Source organism: Podarcis vaucheri, assembly GCF_965113315.1.
Source record: "Podarcis vaucheri genome assembly, chromosome: 1".
NCBI lineage: Eukaryota > Metazoa > Chordata > Lepidosauria > Squamata > Lacertidae > Podarcis > Podarcis vaucheri.
The window spans coordinates 101453146-101477875 of NC_138759.1; the positions used below are offsets into that span (position 1 = coordinate 101453146).

General features: G+C 39.4%; 1 protein-coding gene across 3 annotated transcripts in view; it reads right to left on the reverse strand.

Moving 5' to 3' along the window:
* LRP1B (LDL receptor related protein 1B) overlaps window positions 1–24730 on the reverse strand; it is a 768212-nt gene that overhangs the window by 73835 nt on the left and 669647 nt on the right. For all 3 annotated transcript variants that reach the window (XM_082196914.1, XM_082196915.1, XM_082196913.1), the window contains 14 exons: window positions 24444–24563; window positions 23011–23124; window positions 22638–22787; window positions 22094–22216; window positions 20580–20699; window positions 19844–19972; window positions 19575–19697; window positions 17667–17807; window positions 16551–16738; window positions 14928–15111; window positions 13451–13536; window positions 8996–9118; window positions 5437–5618; window positions 3366–3565 (listed from right to left, as the gene is read on the reverse strand). In XM_082196914.1, the coding sequence (XP_082053040.1) occupies window positions 3366–3565; window positions 5437–5618; window positions 8996–9118; window positions 13451–13536; window positions 14928–15111; window positions 16551–16738; window positions 17667–17807; window positions 19575–19697; window positions 19844–19972; window positions 20580–20699; window positions 22094–22216; window positions 22638–22787; window positions 23011–23124; window positions 24444–24563 (1983 nt within the window). The remainder of the gene's footprint in view (window positions 1–3365; window positions 3566–5436; window positions 5619–8995; window positions 9119–13450; window positions 13537–14927; window positions 15112–16550; window positions 16739–17666; window positions 17808–19574; window positions 19698–19843; window positions 19973–20579; window positions 20700–22093; window positions 22217–22637; window positions 22788–23010; window positions 23125–24443; window positions 24564–24730) is intronic.

Sequence of the window (24730 nt, forward strand, 5' to 3'; positions counted from 1 at the left end):
CTAGAATCTACATGTACTGTACAAACATCTGTATCAATAGCAGTGAAGGCTGATGCTGATTGGGGCTGGTAGGACAGAAGGCAAGGAGGTGAAAAATAGGTGGAGTCAGAGCCAGTAATAGGCAAAACCAACTATGGTAATTCTGGTTTTGTCCCCATTCTTCTGCCTGCCGAGTTCTACAGATTCTAAGGAGGGGAAGCTATTAAGACAGTGGACTGGGTGTAAGGAAGGAAGCAGGCAGGTGGGACCTTGCTGAGGAGAGACAGAGATTGGTGGAGGAGTACCCCATTTGGCTTATTGGACCAGTGATCAATAGAACCTTCCCCTTATGTAATATTTTACTTACTGATACAGTGCCTGTCAATAAATAAAGGTAAAGGGACCCTGACTGTTAAGACCAGTCGCGGACGACTCCGGGGTTGCGGCGCTCATCTCGCTTTACTGGCCAAGGGAGCCGGCATTTGTCTGCAGACAGCTTCCGGGTTATGTGGCCAGCATGACTAAACCACTTCTGGTGAACCAAAGCAGCTTACAGAAACACTGTTTACCTTCCTGCCAAAGCAGTACCTATTTATCTGCTTGCACTGGCGTGCTTTCGAACTGCTAGGTTGGCAGGAGCAGGGACCGAGCAACGGGAGCTCACCCCATCATGGGGATTTGAACCACTGACCTTCTGTTCAGCAAGCCCTAGGCTCAGTGGTTTAGACCACAGCGCCACCCACATCCCTTCTATCAATAAATATTTCTGAGCAAATAGGACTAGCCTGAACCCCTAAATAGCAACTGATCAGGAACAATTTTATCCCCCCCCCCCAGGTTCTTGTACTGCTCTAGGATTGGTGCTAACAAGATAAAGGGTGACAATTGTGTCAAAATATTAAATTATGACTGTGGACACTTGTTGAAAACACTGAGTGTGTTTTCCTCCACATATATTAGGAATACGCATATATAGAGGAGGAACTCTGAGAGCTTTAGCTCAGATTTATTGCTTGTTACAGGGCATCATCATGTAGGATGAAGTGGTTTAAGAGGAACCAAGATCTTTTCATCTTATAACACTTATACAAAATATGACTTTGCAGTACTAAATGAAAAGTCAGCTATTAAGGTGCACATTCTTTGACAGCAGGTGGCAGAACATGAAAGTCAAGTGGGTGGGGTGAAGGATGTGTGATAGGTACATTGATCACTATATAGGGGGATATGGTGACGTCAGAATCCGCAATTCTGCAACTATTCCTGAAGAAAGAAAATGTGACACATCAACAAAAGATTTGTTATCAAAGGAAGAATTGCAAATGTTATTGGTTTTCATTGAAGTACACTCTCTACTATTTGCTGAGTTCTGCCCACCTGCATCGTTATTCTGATATACCAGTAGCCTGCAAAGAAAGATTAAATAGTCCCAATGGCAAATCTGGCATTTCTAATATTTTACATCCCTTTCTGTAAGTAAAATTATATACAAAGCAAAGAAAGCATGGTTCTCTATAATCACTGTCTGCGATGGAATACTGGACTACGGTGGTACCTCGGTTTACGAACTTAATCCGTTCCGGGAGTCCGTTCTGTAACCAAAGCCATTCTTAAAACAAGGCACGCTTTCCCTAATGAGGCCTCCTGCTGCCGGTGCCCTTCCACTGTTCAGATTCCGTTCTTAGGCCAAGATGAAGTTTGCAAACCAGGACCCTACTTCCGGTTTTGTGGAGTTCGTATACCGGATAGTTTGTAAACAGGGCTGTTCTTAAACCAAGGTACCACTGTATACGGAAGTCCATTAAATGAGTTTGTAAATTAAACTGTTCACCATGGAAAGCATAATTTTGAGTATTTTGTCAAAGGTTTAATCAAGGGTTCATATGCAATTTACCATTTTATGTATAAAAATTATGCTTTGAATCTCGCTCATTAAATTATATACTCTTTATGACAACCTGTGTACTTTCTTCTTATTTTTTAAAAAATATGCACAGTTCAATATTGATTAATATTTATTTTATTTATAAACTAATATTGATGTTTTTAATATGATTTTGAATACAGTACTTATGAGATTTGAATAAAAAATATTAAAGGCAGGTGAATTCAGAAAAGTCCATCATTGTTCATATGTATGAACCTCCATTGTCTTCCATAGAGCTTTGACTATTTCATGTCAGCTGCAGAAGTAGTATAGTGCTGGCCTCATGAATAGAAACCAAGTTGGGAGACAACTCTTTCATTTTCCAAGTACTATGAGGTTAGAAATAGGGCCCTTTGAAGTTGAGCGCTAACTCCCCATTTGAACTTTCCCAATTTTGACAATATACACACAAAAATTAAACCGTGCTTACAAGAAATAAATTGGTAAATATGTGAAAAGTGATTCCCATTATAATCCTGATAGACAATATTATTACTCCTTTATTCTAGATGTGACCTGATGCTATGAGACAGTCAATTCCCAGATAACAACTAATAAGGCAAGATTCAAATCAGCGAAGTCTTCATTTAAATTAGCAGCTCAATCTGTCAACCATTTGCTGCCTGGCTTCTTAATTTAGTAGCAATAATCCCCCAAGCTTGCCTAGTAACAAATAAAAATATTTGGTACTTACATGTGTGCATGTACATTTGCTGTGCATATATATATATCAAGAAGTTTTGTACAGGAGTCACAGTGTCACAGCAGTAATTCTCAAATCGCTACAGTTGATTAAGGAGGTGAAGATCTCCAGAACTACACTAGTCAGAAGTAGCTAGCATGCTGCCCTCCAGATGTTGTTGAACTCATCAGGGGCAATGCTAATCAGGCCTGATGGGAATAGTCCAATAACATCTGGAGGGCACTTGCACTAATGGAACCCAGTAAACGAAATATAAAAAACGACTGGATTTTTTAAACTCTGTTCCACCGGATTTTTATACTAGAGAAAGATAGATACGAATGGGGGGGGGAATAGTAAATGTACATCATTAATTGGTCTTTATATATTCTTCCTCATTGGTCTTTGTATATCCCTGAGTTACATATTCTTGAATCACATATGTACTGTCATTTTAAAAGAACTAATGGCTGCACTTTTATTAATGAATGGAAATAAATGTTTTATGCTTGTACTGGTGATTTTCTCTCCTTTTATGTCTGCATTAAGTATTTTTAGCTTTGGAAAGGATAATTGAGTAGTGCTTTAAAAAAACAAAAACAAAAAAACAGCTACAGTCTCATGCTTTCCATCCTCTTGGATATGCAGTGTTCTGATTTCTTAGCATACATTATTGGTGAAAATGTAGTCGATAGAAATACGTTCACTTCTATAATGAGCATAAAAAACCTAGCTAAATAACAAAATGTCTGAACTTTGTTTCAGAGAGCAACTGACCTTTATTTCTACGAGAGCCATCCATGTTAGAAAATTCAATATGGCTTTCATCAGCCCAGTAGAGTCTTCTGTTGACATAATCTATTGTAAGAGCCATTGGTCTAGATATCTGTGTTTCTATCACAATTGTCTGATTAGAGCCATCCATGCCAACTCGGCCAATGTGAGGATACTCACAGCAATCAATCCAGTACAAATATCTAGGAAATAAAATTGATAACTCTTTTGTTTATTGATACAAATGTATTCGTCAGGGGGGAAAATGTGTATAATCAGGGGATCAAGAATTATTCTATTACTGCAATCCTAAACATTCTAACTAGGAAGTACTATTGCTGGTTAGTAAATATAGAGCTCACTGATTATATTACTTGTCAAAAGAGTGAAAATCTCTGAAATATGGGACAAACTAGACTCTATGGTGGCAGGTCCATTTCTTTTCACTTGTTGACTCCAGTTGAAACCAGGTGGTAGCAATCTTAATGTTACCAATAAAAGGAATGCACTGTCCTATGTCCTCTTCCCCTCAGTTGGAGCAAAGGATTAAAGTGGAATATGGTTCAGGAGACAGAAGGGTTCAGTGCCCTTCACCCACATCTTAATTTTATTGTTAATAAAATATCCTCACCCCAATTTATATGGATGTAATGAGCATATGAATGATGTCCCTATAAGACCTTGTTTGGCTGTACTGTCTCAGAAAACAATCACACATTGCAGGGCTGCTATTTTTGCTTGAGCAAATGATTCTGCAGGAAGATCCTGACTTCATCAATCAAATGACAAGTTCACAAATATTGATATTTTGCATCAGAAAAGAAAAACGAGTGACCCACATGTGGATCATGGGTCACATAAGATAAGGCGAGCTATTTCCACCACCGCCTGCCCCCCAAATTAGAAAAGGCTTCTGCTCATTTCTGAGGAGGAGAGGAGGATAGGCACTACTGTAGAAACATAAATAAGATTTCTAAAGTGCCCTTAATCAAAATTTATTCAGGCCAATTAAAATATTGTTTGGGGCAGCTGAAAACAAAAGAACACTTTGTGTTATCTATATGCAATGTTACACAACCATTTCCATGGCCACGGGGGCTTTAAATCTGCATATTGAAATCAATGGGCAGTTCACAGCATAAAACACAAATGCAAAATAAAAACAAGAACAAACATAGAAATAACACCCCTCCCCCCTCCATTTAAAAGGACATAGAGTCATAGAATGTTAATCAGACAAAGGCCTGGTTGAAGAGGAACATTTTCACCTGGTGCCTAAAGATGTATAATGAATAAAGACATCACTATTGATTTCAAGATGCTGCAGCTCCAAAAGCTGTTAGGTGAGAAACAGCAACCCACCGCTGAAGGCCCTTTTTCTCTCCCCTACCAGATGTCAAAGGGATGGCTGGGTGCTTGGCAGAGTCAATCAGGAAATCCTACTGCTTGCCTGTTCTTTGATGTGAACACTATTGCTCACCTGTTCTTTGAGATGAGAGCTCCCAAAGCTAATTTCCAGGCTAGACCAAAGCTGGCTTGCCTGATATCTCTAATAAATAGCTACAGTCCTGGCTTGTAACATCCAGAGAAATAATGCCCAAAGAAAATATGTCACTGGGTATAATTTGGAGCAAAACATCTTGTCAAGGAACAAAAAAGCTTTACCAAATTCTTAAGATCTACTGGATGTTTGTATTAATTTTAATTGAGGGACCCATCTGCCTGTTAATTGTAAAAAAGAATTCCTTATTCTGAAGCATAACTGTTTAAATATAGGGGAAGCTTTACTGCTTTATTATCTTATTTAAGGATGTTTCATCTCTTAATGATATTATGCTGTAAAGTTTTAACTTATTGCAAATATATCTCTGTCAGGTCACATAATTAACCCTCCTTCTGCCTTCAGAGGAGAAAAGGATATTTCAATTTTCCATTCTGGAATTTTCAAATATGTTATGATAAATACTTGAGTTGTCTTTTGTAACCATTAAACACATTCATAAACTAACCTCAGAACCCACATTCTCCTAATCAGATGTGATCAATTAACATAATTTGTAATATAGTTCCATACCCAGCTTGAGGATCTAAACAGAGATCTCTCGGGAACTTCACCCTTTTGCTCACAAGAACGGTGGGATACAAGCCATTGACTTTTGATACTTCAATAATCCTTTTTTCTGTGTCAGACCAATAGAGATTCTTTCCAACCCAGTCAACTGCAAGTGCATTAGGAACAGCTGTGTTATGAACTACCTAGAGAAATTAAAATTGTATAAGTAGTGGAATACACAGAAAAACAAGAACAGAATCCATTTCTTATTCTTGAAAAATATTTAGAAGATGCAAGAGAGAAACAAATGATATTACACTTGACAAATGTGATTTCGTAATTGGCAGCACAATTAATTGTATATCTACTGAGAAGTAAGTTTTGTTGTACTCAAAGAGAGTATATAAGATTACAGACCAAATTTCCCAAGGTATTTGAGGGAAATTATGCATTTCTTAAAGAATATTGAAAACAACAACGAAGAGGCTAAAGTAAAACCCAGGTTGGTTTGAGAAAGCTATTTTAAAATAGTAAATTAATAAGGTTGCCATATGTCCAGAATTTCCTGGACATATCTGGAATACTGTAGTTGTAAGCAGTGTCTGGGCAGAAATCGCTACAATGGCTGGGAAAATCTGGACATATGCCAACCCATGTTGGCTGTGTTGTTTTTTGGCAATTTTCTTTAAAAATAGCCAGAATTTGCCAGAAAAGCTCCACAACTTTGGGTAAAGCTAAAAAAAAGACTCAACAACTTTTCTGTCTGGATTTTCAGTGTTTGAAATATGGCAACCCTAAAATTAATTTTTTTGTCCCTTTTCTCCAAGTGCAGGCTGATATCCAAACTGCTAGTTTAGACACTAGACATGTCCAGTAGAACTGCTGCTTTTCACTTTTTTGATTTTGGCAAGCAGGAAGACATGTCATGTTGTAATCTGCTTCTGTGAAAGCCCCCCAGAATCAAATACAGTATGGAAAGTGGGCTGATTGCTTAGAAACACCTGGAGCATGTGAAATGCCTCTTTAGGTGTAACTGTCAGTAGGCGCTCCAGGAAAATTGACAGAAGACAGGAACAACCACCATTACTGTTAGACTTCAAGAACAAAGTGGGGTCCTTCCATATCAAGTGATCCAATACTTCATGTCTTCCCATTTTCTTAATATTTTGTACACTTGTTGAATGAGCAAAACTAAGTTTAAATCCATAGAATTCTAACATTATTGTTAATTCTATCACTCTGGTTTCGAACACATTTTTAAAAGAAAACCCTGACTAGCTTTTCAAATGCCCTTTAACTGAGTAACTTTCTAAAGAAATGCCTGATATGAAATGACTGATATTATAGGTTTAAGCCTTGTTTATTCTGTTATATTTACTCTAAGATCCTAAACAGAACCCAAATACGGCAGATATATATGCACAAAATATTTTTTAAAAATGTGATCTCATTGAGATCCTGTCAGGGAACTGACATCGGAGCCAGAGGCGGAGGCAAGGCTCCCAAGTGATGCTGGAGAAGGGCCCAGCAGGGAGAGAGGCAGCTCATCAGCTGGGGAAGGAAATCAGCGTAACACCAGGGATATAGAGCGGCTGATGGGGGAATCGGCGAGAGGGCTCCAGGACTCCTTGCCAGAGACCAGCGGGGAGAGCACGGGTCCTCCGCTACCCACACCCTCCCCTCCCTGCGCAGAAGACTTCCGCGCAGGGAGAGTAGGAGGAGACTTGGCATCAAACAGCTTTTATGCTGGAAAAGGTTTAAGAAACGCCCACTGACGGATTCTGCTAGCAACTGAAACAGCCACGAAGTGAATGGCTATCCAGACAGAAAAGGTTTAACCAGGCAACCTATCCAGGAGTGGCGGCAACTTACGCATGAGCAACCCCTATTATTATTACAGATCCCAATATTAAATTTTGCAAGTAGCTCTTAGAAATATTAATATATATTTTTGATTTTTAAAAAATCATATTCATTTTTAATCACTTTTTAAATTTTTTAATTTAACTTTGAAATCTAAAGTCCATCATGTGACATATCATATTAAAGCCAATGAAGTTCTGAAGAGATCAGTATTTTTAGTTTTGAAATATCCGGGCTGGGTTTTTAAGGCTTTTGTGTAGTCTGGCAAGGCCAAAATTTTCATTTTTCCTTTTTTTTTTGGAATTTCAAACCCTCATAACTAAAAAATGGGATGAGATTAAAAAAAACAAAACTTTAGATTTGAACTTAATTTTGATCATTCAACTGTGGGTTATCTGTGAGAGGTCTAGTTCTGTGGCCCTACCTTACTTATGTATCTCCTATGATGTTATAGTTTATAATTATTGTGTAATGTTTTAATTCTGACTATCGGTCGAATAAAGAAATTGATTGATTGATTGATTGATCATTCAACAAGTGTACCATACAGGATGCTGAAGCTATCAAGGGCAACTATCCAGTTACAGCTGTGGCCTTGCGTGGGATGGGCTATACCACTGCCACTTCATTTACAACTTCTGCACCTAATAGTAAGGCCACACATTCATCATCCCGCACAGAGGCCATCTGAGATCTTACAAGGTATCGCAGGCAGTGGTTTTCCCCCGCTAGAAAAATAGGTGCTGGCACTCACCATGAAGTTGTTACAGTAAGCACCATGAAGTTGTTACAGTTTAACAACAACAAAAGAGGTGCTGGTACTGTGTACACTTGAGTAAAAAGGTAAAGGTAAAGGGACCCCTGACCATTAGGTCCAGTCGTGGCCGGCTCTGGGGTTGCAGTGCTCATCTCGCTTTATTTGCCGAGGGAGCCGGCGTACAGCTTCCGGGTCATGTGGCCAGCATGACTAAGCCGCTTCTGGCGAACCAGAGCAGTGCACGGAAACGCCGTTTACCTTCCCGCTGGAGCGGTACCTATTTATCTACTTGCACTTTGACGTGCTTTCAAACTGCTAGGTTGGCAGGAGCAGGGACCGAGCAACAGGAGCTCACCCCGTCACGGGGATTCAAACCGCCAACCTTCTGATCAGCAAGTCCTAGGCTCTGTGATTTAACCCACAGTGCCACCCGTGTCCCTGTACCCTTGACTACCCCCTGGGAAAAAGCACTGATTGCAGGAGTATCCTGAGACCTTGTACAACTGTCCCAGAGCCCTGCAAGCAAGGCACAGGGCTTAAAAACTCTTTGCACCAATAACTTGTTAAGAAAAATAAGTTGCAAACATACAGGATAAATTCAATCAGCATACTTAAATGACTTTTCTAACCCATCAAATAAAACAAGCTGCTTTGACTTCATTCAATCATATTGTGACATACAGCATACAGTTTTGTAACGGTATCTTCATTTTTATTTGCTATTAGAATTACCTAACCACACATTTAACTGGACATGTATTAGCTGAATAAACTATCTGCACGATTTGAGCCCAGTTGATCTTTAGTAAAAAATAAAAATAAAGAACAGATATGCTATTTTGTATTTATAATAATTCTTACTAGCTTCAGTTGTGCAAATGCATAACCCTATTTGGCATATAATAATATTAAGTAGGAACCCAAATAATGTTTATAATTCCATGATTACTTTCCAATCACCTTGACATCATTTCCATTCAGATTCATTCTGTTTATTCTACTGCCATTTGGCCTGCTGGAATCAATCCAATAGACGAACTCCTCTTTGTAATCAAAGTCTACTGCAATCACATTGTTCAGACCCTGAAAAGGAAAAAATAATTAACCAGGTTTTTCCATAAGCCATTTAATACAACAAATATGAAAACTCTGACAAGATAAATAACCAAAGATTAATCAAAAGTGTATATAACTGTATAATATATGTCTTGTATATTTTCAAGTTTGATTTATATCTTTTAATAGAACATGATGCTGAAATAAGACTGCTCGATTGTGGCACTCACATGTTATTTAAACTGATAACTATAAATAACCTGAAATTAACTTCCCCTTTAAGTTAATTTATGTGTTACAAATTCAATTTTCCCCCCAAGTCATTAAGCAGTAAGGTTTGTACAAAAAATAAAGCACATTAAAGCACATCTACTAAACACCTGGAATTCCACAATTTCTTGGGGGGGGGGTAGTGTCCAACCTGGCTGCAAGGCCATTTTCCAGGACTTTTGATCTCCTAAAGCTCTGAATTTTTTGCAGCTAAAAAAATCTATGAACCACATTCTGGATCTTTAAAAAGAATATAACAGGAATCAAACACAAAGGATAATGGACTTTGTGAAATAATAATGAATGGAAGAAGGGGTGGTGAATGCTTCCCTCCGTGAGGGAGCCTTCCCAGACCTGCTGAAAGAGGCGGTTATTAAACCGCCTCTTAAAAAACCATCTTTAGATGCAGCCACAATGGCCAACTATCGCACAGTCTCAAATCTTCCATTCTTGGGCAAGGTGATTGAGCGAGTGGTTGCTGAACAACTCCAGGCACGCCTGGAAGAAGCGGACCATTTGGATCCCTTCCAGTCGGGATTCAGGCCTCATCATGGGACTGAAACTGCCTTGGTCGCACTGGTTGATGATCTCCGGCAGGCTATGGACAAAGGTGAGAGCTGTTTCCTAGTTCTGTTGGATCTCTCAGCGGCGTTTGATACCATCAACCATAGCATCCTTCTGGACCGTCTTGAGGGGCTGGGAGCTGGGGGCACTGTCATACAGTGGTTCCGCTCCTTCCTCCTGGGTTGTGTTCAGAAAGTGGTGGTGGGGGGATGAGTGTTCAGACCCCTGGGCTCTCACTTGTGGGGTGCCTCAGGGTTCTGTCCTCTCCCCCATGCCTTTCAACATTTACATGCAGCCGCTGGGAGAGATCATCAGGAGGTTTGGGCTGGGTGTTCATCAGTATGAGATGATACCCAGCTCTACCTCTCTTTTAAATCAGAACCAGTGAAGGCGGTGAAGGTCCTGTGTGAGTGTCTGGAGGCGGTTGGAGGATGGATGGCGGCTAACAGATTGAGGTTGAATCCTGACAAGACAGAAGTACTGTTTTGGGGGGACAGCAGGTGGGCAGGTGTGGAGGATTCCCTGGTCCTGAATGGGGTAACTGTGCCCCTGAAGGACCAGGTGCGCAGCCTGGGAGTCATTTTGGACTCACAGCTGTCCATGGAGGCACAGGTCAAATCTGTGTCCAGGGCAGCTGTTTACCAGCTCCATCTGGTACGTAGGCTGAGACCCTATCTGCCTGTGGACTGTCTCGCCAGAGTGGTGCATGCTCTGGTTATCTCCCGCTTGGACTACTGCAATGCGCTCTACGTGACTACTGCAATGTGCTCTACGTGGGGCTACCTTTGAAGGTGACTCGGAAACTACAACTAATCCAGAATGCGGCAGCTAGACTGGTGACTGGGGGTGGCCGCCGAGACCATATAACACCGGTCTTGAAAGACCTACATTGGCTCCCAGTACGTTTCCGAGCACAATTCAAAGTGTTGGTGCTGACCTTTAAAGCCCTAAATGGCCTCAGTCCAGTATATCTGAAGGAGCGTCTCCACCCCCATCATTCTACCCGGACGCTGAGGTCCAGCGCCAAGGGCCTTCTGGCGGTTCCCTCATTGCGAGAAGCAAAGCTACAGGGAACCAGGCAGAGGGCCTTCTTGGTAGTGGCGCCCGCCCTGTGGAACGCCCTCCCACGAGATGTCAAAGCGATAAACAACTACCTGACATTCAGGAGACATCTTAAGGCAGCCCTGTTCAGGGAAGTTTTCAACGTGTAATATTTTAGTGTATTTTTGGTTTCTATGGAAGCTACCCAGAGTGGCTGGGGAGGCCCAGCCAGATGGGTGGGGTATAAATAATAAATTATTATTATTATTAGTAGTAGTAGTAGTAGTAGTAGTAGTAGTAGTATTAGGGAATCCACCCCCCCCCCAATGTACTGCAACTGATTTAGCATGGTTCCAATCTATTTATGTCTGCAAGGATACAGTATACTTGGACAAGATTGCTTCAGAGCTCTTGCAATATTTCTTCTAGGTCCTATAACTTAATGGCAGGGATATTCAAATGATTCAGTTAGATGTAGTGCTAGTTTAAGTGGATGACATTTAAATGGAATTTTAGACTGAAAGGCAACATCCTCTGCAGGAGGATCCTAAGCAACCTATACGCAGCCACTGTCACCTGACCTGTTTTGAGTGCTGTCTTGGCATTGGGAGCCCTTATGTTATAGCCCCTAGAGATTTATCCCCTTTCAGTGGCAGTTTAGGTGTGGGAAAATAAATACCATCAAGTATAAGCTGACCGGAATACAGTGGCGTAGCATGGGTTGTCAGCACCCGGGGCAAGGCAAGTAATTTGCGCCACCTAACCCGTGGATTTGCGCCCCCTAACCCTAACCCCCAGATGTTGCGCCCAGTGCGGCCGGCCCCCCCTGCACCCCCCACGCTACGCCACTGCCGGAACATAAGCCGAGGCACCTAATTTTAGCACAAAAAACTGTGAAAACCTATTGACTCGAGTATAAGCTGGTTCACCACACCACAAACCTGGTGGTGGCTGCAGCGGCAGAGGAAGAACAAGCAGCCTGAAAGGGCTGCTTTCGGGCTGCTCGTTCCTCCTCCACTGCTGCCAACAGTGGCAAAGGCGGCGTAGGAAGGAGCAGCCCGAAAGGACCATCACTCGAGTACAAGCTGAGGGGGACTTTTTCAGCCTAAAAAATGTACTGAAAAAGTCGGCTTATACTCGAGTATATACGGTAGTTTGGTTTGGGCATGTTGACGCCCTTCAGGCACCTTTAGATGATGGGTTGGCCCGCGGGGCTCACTTCTCGGATTCTGCGGTTCAGAGGGTGAGATAGGAGCCTCCACCTGGGGTTCTGCAGTCCCAGGGATAAGGCTTCCTCACCTTCAGGGTGTTGCCTGGGAATTGGGGCAGGCTACGAAGCCGTGCCTTAATTCCTTCGGCAAGGGCGGGTCACCCAATGGCTACAGTTATACAGTTAAGTTAGTTCTTTCCCCATGGTCATCCCCCTCTGCTGATTTCAATTTAAGATCTAAATAAAAGTGTCCCAGTTAAACCCCATCTTATGTGCCTGCCTCTTTGTTTGCCTATTGAGGTGCAAAAGCAGGTGCAGGAGAAATTATTCAGGATTCCATTAGAAGTGTGAAGTTAGATCACATAACACTCAAATTGGGAACTCTCAGATGTAGTTTCTGAGAACAAGCTCTGGGGGGAAAGGGGGGGGGGTTCTCCAGGAAGGGAGAATAGATGCTGTTCATAGTATCTCACAGTTAATGAATCAAATGTTCTTGACAAAATTGACAGGATTTTGAAAGAATTCATCCTTTGAGTATGCCAAGCTGGCTTAGGTGCTTTATAAATTCTTAAAGAAAGATACAGATTCCGAATATAAAGAGAGTCAGTAGGAGGCATTGAAACAACTTAAACATCGGTCAACTTAAAAAAAAACCAAACACAAACACAAAATTTTAACATATTCTAATTCCAATCAACTGATATTTTAATATTTATACCCTCCAGAAAAAAATGTCCATTAAAAACTGTGCATTTGGAATACATGGTCCAGTATTTCTAGCAGAAATACTTACCATGAGTATACATTTACAAAATGGGTTGCAATTCACAGTAGAAATATGGGTCTTATTAGAGTAGGATAACACATGATATCATGATGACTGGTGCTCATAAAAATAGACACTGGTAGTGGAACTTTATTTGTAGGAAAAAAACATTTCAGCAGGTATGGCTACTCAGGATATTGGGACCTGAATAGTAATTAGATTTAACATATACATATTTGTATCAGGTTGAGTGGTCCATTCACATAATTAAGTAAGGTGACAAAGGAAAGCGTAATAAAGAGAAACCTCATTTATTATAGCCCTTTACAGTTACTAGAAATACAACAACTGAATTATAGACTTTTAATGCTCACAGCCAACCTTGTCCATAGCTTATCCTGTGCTATGGAGTGCAGTTAAGACTGTGGTTTTATGTTCATCAAGCATTCTAAACAGCAATGAGTATTAAGATTATTAAGTATTAATTAGATGATAATTGGAATTGTACCTGTTTCAATGAAGTGTAGTTGGATCCGTCAGTACTGATTTTTCTGATTTCATGATGGTCAGCCAGAATTAAAAAAGGTTCTTCATCTAAATATAGCGAAAGGAGAAAAATACTATGTTAGCATTTAAGTTAATTTATGGAGCTTCAAGAAAAGAAATACAAGTAGTGAAAAATAAAATGCTACATGCTGTGAACAGTGTTGTGGATGAAAGAAACATTAAAAGCATAATATTTCAAGTAAGATCAATGACGCGTCATAATCTGAACAAGAAATTCAATTAGCATTTCTTTCAGAGTACTTTAATTTAGCCTTTGTAATACAGAAAATGTATTAGCACTCTCAATAATTTCAATTCCAAAATGAATTTAAGCACAGCTACTCAGCCTGGCTTTTAAGGGACAAATAGGTGATAAGTAACAGTTGACATTAAGAAAGGGGAAAATTCAAAAGTCAGAAAGGTCCAAATTAATGCATGCCAGAATTTTCAGCGAGTAGTGAGCTGAATAGTTCTGAAAATACATTTAACTTACATTTTAATAATTCAAAATTTCTGTAAATGAAGTGCACGTGAAGCATACTTGGAGCTACTGTACATTAAAAAATACATTTATAGTGCAATACTATACATGTGTAATCACAAAGAAGCCCCATTAATTTTATTGGAACTTCCTAGTAAGTTATTCTCAGCACAACCTTAGAATAATATTTAAGAAATTTACAATAAAAGGAATGCTGAGCAAATTCAAACCACTCTAAGCCCTGATTTTCAGAGTGACAGATTTTCAGAGAGTCAGTTTTGCAAATCAGTTCTGGGCTACTCAAATGGCATGTAGAATGATGGTGTTGCCATGATCACCCCTGGCCTGTTTCTTCCATTTTGTGGAATGTTTCCCCTTTAATTTCCCAACAATACATGTCTCTTGCAACTGGGCCTACTGAACATTAAAGACCATTTGCATTAATTCTATTCCCACTAGCCCTCTCCTGCTTGTGAAAGGTGCATCCGTTCAATTTCCAGGGACCCTGCTTCCTCCTCAGCCCCCACACCACAGCCTGTCCCATTCAGTAGGCCCCATTTAGCTGACTCTCAGGAGAGGATTTGTGGAGGAGCTGCTGGGGCAAAGGGGGAAGGGAAGTCAGCTTCCTCCAGCACCCTGTCACATGCTTTTCTCTAGTTCCAATCCCATAATGTGAAACAAATGATGGGACAAGATGCTCACATCTGGACAAACATCTATTTTTACCTAAGAATAAGTATGCCTTAAGACAGTTTGGTTAGTACTGGAAAGTTTAATGCATTGTGCATTACACAGTTAATTTTGTTTGAACAAAGTATGTTTAGGTCTTAAACCTGCATGACTAAAGGAAAATGTCAAAACTAACTTAAGTTGCATTGCTTTCCATGGGACTTAGTTATGACTAAGCTTAACTGCACTGAGTCAGTAATATTCCAGAAGCCAAGGAAGCAAATGATACCTGAAAGTGACTTGCAGCCATTTGGGTTATTAGGTTGCACCTCATAGCCATCTGCACACAAACATTTGTAGGTGCCATACGTATTGATGCACTGCTGGCTGCACGGAAAGCCAGACAAACATTCATCAATATCCACACATGTTTTGCCATCATCCTTCATGTGGAAGCCAGGCCAGCATTTACACTACAAGGAAAAATAAAAGCAAATTATACATCAGACATCCTAAGGGTAGCTGCTTTCTTCCTTGCACAGGCACCGTATCAATGTGATCAAAACGTTGTTTAAAACCTAGTAATATAACATCTAAAATAACTTTTAAATGACAATTCAGACCAAGTCGTCCTCTCCAGGTGGTTTTCCATAGCAGAAGTTTTATATTTCTGCTGCATGTTTCTGTAAGAAATTCCAAAGCCCACTTTATGAAGGAGAAGAGGTAGCAAGGTTTTAGGATACAAGTTAGAGGTGGACTGTGAAGATCTACCCAAAGCATACAGATGACTGTGATCTCCTTGTCTCCATTGCTAAATGCTACACTAATATTTACCATCCTGCTCTTTCCAGGGCCAAAGCAGGGCAGAGAAGAGGAACCTAACTTTTCATACCAGTCATATTCGACTAGCAGGTAGAAATATTTTTCAGCAGCTTCTGCTCCCCCCATCACATACATACACATACAGATAGACCTTCCCTTAGATGCTTTAAAGAACCCTAGGGGAAAATGTTCCTCACACCACCTCTTATTCTTTCCTCCCAATCTTTTATCTTCTACTTTTCTCTCATACTTTTCTCTTCATTTCCCAATCATTAGACATAGGATGCTAGAAGCGTTCATACAAAAGTACTGGGGAAGCCAATGGGCTAGTATTGTGAAATTTCATTCCCCCCTCCCACTTCAAAAAGGTGAGTATAATCAAGCTCAGTCTTCATGCTAATTTACAAAAGCTCTAAACACATTTTTAATTTGTCATATATTTAATTTATTGGTGTTATTTTGATATTTCTGCTGGTTATTCAGTGTGATGGGACTAGTTTCACATGATTTTGTAGTTGTTTTAATGTTCTTTTAATTGTGAACCTGGGCAAAAATTTGTGGGAGATTAACATTTAAAAGTAAAATGATGACCAATTAAAATATTTTTAAGATGACTGACATTGCTATACATTTTTTTCCTTTGCTGCTTCCCTCAGTCTGCTTCTCTTTTTCTCACTACTACCACCAAAATATTTGGTGGGAGGGACTGATGGGAGCCATAGTTTTCCTACCCCTGCTTTGCACTCTGCAGTTTGCTGTGCAGTGTCCCAGTCTTAGATTTTAAGCATTTAGAACAATCCTTTAATCTGACCAAAAGAAAGTCATAACAAGATATTCAGACATATTTCAGTTTATTTGGCTTTCCATGAAACATTCCGCCCCCAAGACATATAAAACAAAATCTAGTATTAGTCATACAGTCTTATACCCTCTGTATTATATCAATGGAATAGCAAAAGCTGGTGAGCACAAGGTGTGCTCTCTTTTCCAGGAAGTGTCAAATTCTAATGTTTATGTCAAATATGCAAGTTAAATTTAAGATTTAAAACTCTATTTATAACGTACTATTTTACACACCAGGACTACCAACCTTGTACCCAACAGGAAGATCTTGACAATCTTGAGAACAGCCACTGACTTTCTTACTCAAGCATTCGTTAATATGGCAGTTTCTCTCATCCGATCCATCACCACAATCTTGTTTAGTATCACAAACATTTTCTTGGGGAATACACTTGCCATTTTTGCACATAAAAAAGGAACTGTTGCATGACTGTTCTAAAAATAAGAAACAAGAGGGAAAGGACACAAATGGATTGCAATGAACACGTTGAGATGTGTCAGGATTAACATGTGGGCTGCATCTTAATTTATAAACAGATCATTCGTGAAAATTCAGTCCAGTCCTTACATATTCTGTTTACATATCCCGCAGCAACATTTCCATTTATAGAAAGTTTGCCATCAATTTCACTGGACTGCATCACCAGTCAGTGTAACTATGATTAGTCATAAACATACTGCTGGTTTGTTTCAAATAGTAAATACAAGTTCTGTCTATATTTCCTTTCCTCTAACACCTATATGTATAGGCCAAGTGTGGCCCTCAGCTGGATTTCATCTGGCCCTTTGAGTTCCCTCCTGTCTATCAACTATTTAGCATAAAGATGGAAAAGGCCTTCATGTTGCAAAATATGGAACAGTGGGTCCTGCCTCTGCAGGAAGATCAAAGCATGGGGAGAATCAACAACAACAACAACAACAAGCCCTGCAGCACCCCACAGCTTAAGATCCAGGGGGCTGAGAAACTCTCATCCAGTGCTCCTTTCTGGAACTTTCCCTGGAACCACCACAGATCAGCTCACCAACCCCTGAGCTTCTGAGGCTGGAGGAACTACCGAGGACTTGTGTTCCTTGCAAATATGCAACGTTGCACACCTGCAGTTTTCAGGATGCAATTGTAGTTTTGGCGTTCAAGATTTTGAACAGAGTTAGGGCAAGGCTTACAGTTTTGCTGTGCAATTACGTTACTAGCCCTGGGTTGGACAATTTGAGAGCCTGATCCTCCCTTAGTTCTTTGTGGCCTGAATGTTCTCTCAACACTCCACAAATACCAAATTATACTGAAAACTACATTATTATTTAACAACAATGCTAAATTATTTTACACATATATTTAATTGTAAAGATATTTTAAAGGCTGAACCTGCACTTCTGCATTTTATGTTAATTGGATGTTCATCAGAATGGTCTGGACAATCAAAATCTCCATCACATTGCCACTGAGAATTTAACAGGCATCTTCCATCAGCACAGCTGAATTCTCCAGGATTACAGTGACGATAGCCTAAAAAAGAGTGGCCAAACATTAATAATGTAGACCTCTAATATTTATATTCCAAAAAAGGTACTATCTATCTTTTACAAACAGGAGCTGATTCATAGAACATTTCAAAGTACTTTGCAGATGTCTTCCTTAGCAGATGCAAACTTCAGCCATAGTGGTGACCAAACTATCCACCTCCTTCTCTGCTGCTGTGCCTCTACAGGTGACCTGGGTATGGCCAAAAGGAGCAGTTTCAACAGCTTTTAGCAAGGAGTTACAGGGCCACAACACCCGATTCCATGGCTGGAAGCTGTTGTAACTACTCTGACAAAGCAGAACAGTCTCCAACCATGAAACAGGGCACACAGGGCTTACAATTCTTCATGAGCAACTACAGTAGCAGATTTAACAGTTTCTGGATCTCTGCTAAATATGATAGGGTTGGGACATGTCTGCAACATGGCTGTAGCCTAGGCTCACATGACCTAGAATACTACACTGAAACTAGTTTTTGAAGACAGACTAGAAATGTGTCTGATCTGACAAATATAAAGGGTTTGAGTTTAAAACAATAAATTTTCTTACTTACTTTGCCAAACATTTATTAGGCATTACAAGTATAGGCCATCATAAAATATCCATATATAAAATTTTAAACTATATACAAATACACAGCCATGAAAATATATAATAACAAGGATTTTCATTGAGATTTCTTCCCGCTAAATAGTGCCATTCACCCCTCTAGGAGATACTATCCAATACATTTGTCAGATTAGAGTTTCTTTACTCAAAATTATTCTGCTGTGAGTTAAGCAGTAACCGGGCTGAAGCCACCCAATAAGTATTATGGCTCAGTTCCAATTTATCCCAAGCTCTGAAATTTCCAAATCCAAAACTCTATCCACAGCAAAGAAATACCTGTTTACCCTCTTGTTCTTTGATTTTACTGGTAAATGTGAAATGTTTATTTTCAAGAGAAATACATAGCGACTTATTTATAAATGATAACTCCATGGTCTATTTAAAGTTGACTGGATTCCACATTCTTTCAAATAGGACATATTGAAGAGATCAAATATCTGGTGCTTCTTAGAAACCATTTTAATACATTGACAAATTGCTCTGAAAAGGCAAAGATTTTCTCTACAGAAATCTTAAAGGAATATGAGCACTGCTTCCTTAGAAGAAGAAGAAATTTAAAACCTGTTAACTTACTTTCTTCAAACGATTTTATTCTATTTGTGGGGAGTTTATCCTTGTCAGCAGACAGATACAGAGCACACAAACTTCAGCATTAAGACCTGTCTCTGTATCATAGATTAACAGTGCAATCTCACACAGGTGTCCTCAGTAACTCACATTGAATTTAACAGACTTTCTCCCAGGTGTGCATAGGATTGCAGCCTAAGCTTCTCACAATGCTCCATTTATAGTGCACTAATGTACTACTACTAATGCCTTATTTTAGGGAAACTTATTTCAGGGAAAAATATTTTAGGGGAAAATATATTAGAAAAAGCAAAAGTAAGCACTTTCCTTTGAAACTTCTTTCTTTGGGAACTTGGAAATTTCAACTGGTTCAAAATGAAACAGCCAGATTACTGTCCATTTTTTCATTTCAAACTCATATAGCTCCAGTTTTAAAACAGCTGTACTGGTTGCCAGTTTGTGTCCACACCCACTTCACAGTGCTCACATTAAAGCCCCAAATGACATAGCCCCAAAAGTATCTTAAGAGTGCCTCCTTCCTTGCTGAAGCTTTCAGGTGTAAAAAATTATACTTGCCACATTCTAGCGATTCATCCGATCCATCTCCACAGTCATTATCATGGTCACATACAAACTGCTTGGGAATGCAGACTTTATTGTGGCATGTGAAAGTATTTTCATCACAAGTATTATTAGGAGCTAAGAAAAAGAAAATGGAGCGCAAGACAGTGAACCACCAACTTATAAAGAGAAAATGTCAAGTTATTGTCAGCCACCAATACAGTGGTACAGATAAATACAGCAACCCCTCATCTTATTTATGTATGTTGCAAAATGGTTCATACCACATCCTGCTGTGGCAAGCTCATCACTTCCATTCGGACAGTCTCTTTCACCATCACAAAGCCAGTGCTGAGGAACACAGGCATAGGAACCTAAGCAGCTGAACATGTCTGAGGCACAGGTTACGGAGCCTGGGGGGGGGAGGAATTGGTATGATTTTAATTTTATTTGTTATGTACAAAAGTTATATTCTGATTTGACTTGTTAAAAAATAAAATAACATATACTACAATTTTCTTTAATGATTTCTAAAATCTGAAGTCAAACAACAAAGACCATACATCTGAGTCAGTAGCAGTCAGGGACATGCATGGGTGGGACTGCACTGCTCAGCAGGGACAGTGTAGGCGCAACATTGAGATTGTAGGGTTGTGTCCACTTCTGTGCTACACTGTGCTGAGCTCCTTACTGCCTTTTCCTTCCTTCTCAGTAACTGGCAGTGATGTGCAGCATTGGGAAGTCAGAAGAGCAACACAGCTGCGCCTGCACAGCCCCACCAGCCACAACTGGTTCAAGGAACTTGGATATTGCTCATCAAGTTCTTATTACTGCACAATACCATATGTCTTATAAGGGATACCAAATACTACATATACTTCTTATATCCTACAGAATATGATAACGCTCCAATACTTATTTCTGGTGGTTGTTCATTGAGTTGACTGAATGAAGAGGCTAGGGCCAAGTAATTTTGAAATGTGCACCCCAAGCTCCTATTTGTATCACTGTAGTACTCACCACATATAGGTTTGCTTTCATCCAAGCCATTTCCACAATCATCCTCCCCATCACAAATCCATTGTTTAGAGATACACTTATTTTCAGAACAAGCAAACTGATTCCATGAACAAGAGGAATCTGCAAGGGCATGTAAATGATAGGTGTTGCATATATTCAATAGGAACAGATTCAATATCAACACTATGGAAAAAAATCTAGCATGCCCCCCCCCCACTGACAAGCAAAATTCTTCCTAGAAATTTCCGATGAAGTTCATTTCACATATTGCCCATCTGGAAATTCCCTTCAAAATTCCTAAATTGCCAATGGAATTTTGCTCAGCTTCTCCAGACAATGTTAAGCTTGTTTATATATATTTAAATCACATTATAAACTACCTCCCATCTTTAACAAACATAAATAAAAATAATTCTTGTTCTACTATTCAAAAACAGCTACGTAGAGGAAAAGACACATATGCATGCCTTCCAACAAGCATTTAAAAATGTAATTTTATGTTAAACAAATATCCTACAACATATTATGTGAATACTTTTGCCCACTACTTAAGGAATTTTAAGTTTTTACGAACATATTGTAAAAAAACAAAACAGCTTTAAGATCAAAATAATTACAAACTTTCTTAACAGCTTGAACTTATATGGTTCTGTGCAATCTAACAGTAATAAATATATATAAAGGTTCTCACAAGAAAAATGGCAAAGTTCTTTGAGTGACTAAATATTCAGTAAGGGACATTACACCATAGTAATACATATCAAACCCATTGAAATTGCAGAGGAGTCCTGCAGCAAGGCAGATTTTGATTATCTGTCCTTCTGCAGCCTCCACTGATATGTCCCTCATTGTTCCAGAAAGTTCTCCATCCCCCCGGAACAGCTTTTCAGGAGACTAAAGTAGCAAGGAATAATTTGTGGAAATCATCTCCTTCCCCTCCACCTCCTCTGCATACTCTAATCACACCAAAATATATTTATGTTTGTTGATCTCTAGCAAAGGAACCTAACAGCAGAATCCTATACATGTCACATCAAAGTCAACCCCTAGGTAATTTTAGACTTTGGAATGAATGGTCTTCTTGCATCCCTCCTTTAGAAGTCAACATGTATTATTTCAGTTGCGCGGCACACAACATATCTTTCTCCTCCCTCCCACCATTATCAGATTTTATATGACTTATTTTATGCTGCTCTCTGGTGGTCTTTGCAGGGGGCTGGACTGTGGGGCAAAGATCCTAACTGCACCACTCACTACAGAGCTATACAAGATTACAATCTAGGTATATATGTATATGATTAGAGCCTAAATGACCAAATCATACAATAAAGTGTTTGCTATGTATCATGCCTATATAATTTGCAGGATTTCAAGCTGTTCATTGAGATTTGTTAAAATACCAGTTTAGTTTAATTGTATTCTTTTTCTTGCAGAGATTTCAGTTGACATCTCCTTTGCACAAACACCCATGGTTCAAAGATCAGATACTAACAACAGTGAGGTAAGATACTAACCACAGTGCAATTCATCACTTCCATCTTCACAATCTTTTTGACCATCACATACCCAGGTATTCAAAATACACCTCCCACTTGGACAACTAAAATAATTTTCTTCACATGTATGCTTGTTTCGAACTGCAAAGAAAATAAAAGAAGCAATTTGTTTCTGGTAGTCATGGAATTTTGGATAAAATATACATAGAAAAGATTATCTGGGTTCGATCCACTAAATAGAAGGGCTCCTTTCATTCATGGAAGGGGTTTTGATCCATTAAAGGCTCCCACAGGAGAAAGGGAAGAGGCAATATTTGCCCATTTTCTCTTCCCCATGTAGCCATGCCACCTTCTGCATTCTTTTGGGCAGTTGCTCAGCTGTCCAGACCAGTTTCTCAGACACTGAAGGAATACCAACATTGCCGCTTCCTCCTATATGCAGGAGTGTTCCATATATAGGTTTGTCAAAGAGAAACTCAACATACAATAAAGTAACAATGCCACTAATGAATAATTCTTTATCATGAATAAATATAGAAATTATTTTTATTTCCATAATTACCTGGGCATTTAAGTTCATCTGTATAATCTCCACAGTCATTAGATCCATCACACATCCATTCTGGTAGTATACAAAGTGATGTAAAATTACAGCTAATAAATCCTGAAGATTTGACTCCAAGTTTATAGAAGTGAGCACAGTCTGTGCTATCTGAGGTACACAAAACGGAATGGGCTTACATTAGAATATATTATTTTCAGTGTGGATCTCATCACTGTGATTTCTTTGACAGTGGTTGCTTAATTTAGCTCCCACAATCACAGCATTGCCTGTTACCAATTGAATTACATCACACAAATTAAATTTACAGTTATATATTAGTATTGTATAAGAAACAAATAATTACAAATGGGAAAAAAACTAAATTCCTTACTGCAGTTTTTCTCATCAGAAGCATCCAAACAGTCCACAATCTGATTGCATTGTGCTGATTTTGCAATGCAAGTTCCATCTGCACAGTGAAATTCTGTTGAAGTACATCCTGAAACTACAGGGTGAAGTGTTTGGTGGGTGGGGAGTAAGAAAGAAAGATATACACATAACTTGCAAGGTTTGGAATACTTAAGTTTAAAGTTGCTACTAATTAATTATAACACTTAAATGTGTGTTGTTTAAAAGTAACAAGTTACACAGGGCCGTCTTAAGCATATCCGGTGCTATAGTGCAAAGATCCCTCCGGCGCCCCACCCCCCATTTCCCAGAGTTTCCAAGCCTCTGTGGGAATCGCTCTCCTCCCACGGGGGCTTGGGAAGGAAGCTGCAAACCCATCAGCCATATGATTGACGGGGCGCAGCCATATGATTGACGGGGCATTATGTCTGCCATTTTTATATAAACTGCTTGCGACTTTTCTGCAATTTTGTGCTGCTTTCTGTGAGACTAATTGAGACAGTGGCATCATGGCAAGAGTCTCAGCAAACAATTGTAAAGCAAAAAACAAAGGGAAAAGCATAACACATTTTTTGGAAGCCAGGACTGGAGTGTGCCAAAGTGCCCTGCCTGAAGAATCGCTGATGAAGCAGTGGTCCCAATTACTCTCTTCCCCATCCAACTATAACCAATTGATTTGAGATGCTTTTAATATTATCATATGCAAGTTGCCTTACGTTACTTTCTTTTTAGATATTTCACCTCACAGAATTAGTTTTATTTTCTGTACGTTCTACAAACCTATCATTTCACAATGCCATTGCACTTTGTGCACTAAAAAAAAAAGGTGATTTGCCAAAGTTACAGTCTTGAGTCTGCTTTTTCACTGGTTAAGCCAGACAGAAATTAAATGAAGAAAGATAGAATTATAGGGTAGAAATAAGGTAAGTGTCTGAGATATTTCTCCACAAAGTAGAACTACAGTAGACACATCGGTAATTGAACCAACAACAATATTCACAATTCTATTCACTGGGGTGGAGATTCAGGGATATCTGAAATCAATCTCACACAACATTGGTAAACAGTGCACAATGTAGTAGCATTGGGTTTGCACTCTGAACTGCTCGATTTTCACCTACAGAGGCCTATTTTGCACACATAGGACTGCTGCTGAAAGTGAAAAACGCCTGCAGACGCTTATTTCTACATACCACTTATTCAACAAAATATGTTGACTGAAATATTTGACTGGAATTGGGGGTGGGATGGTGGTGTTGAATTATAATTCTGGAGTTCAGATATGACTTTTATTGGTAGTCAATGAAAATAAATATTTGGTCATTGGTTCGGGGCACTCACAGATTCTTGAAATTTAATAAATGCTAGAATTCATAAACATTATACTGCAGGAAAAGAAACAAACAAAAGAAGTACCTTCACAGCCTATTTCATCAGACCCATCACCACAGTCATTTTTGCCATCGCACACTTGATCAGTTGTAATGCAGCGACGGTTAGAACAAGATTTAAAGCCTCTTCGACAGCTTCTATTTTCTGGTAAATTAAAATACAAAGACTATTATTTTATTTACATAACCTTCCTATTAACATGGCTAGATGAGAGTAAGTTTTGGAATTTGGAGCGGAGTCAATAAACTATGAATCAGCTTATATGGCTGGTCAGAAACATTACATGAAAACAAGATATGGCAATGTAACCC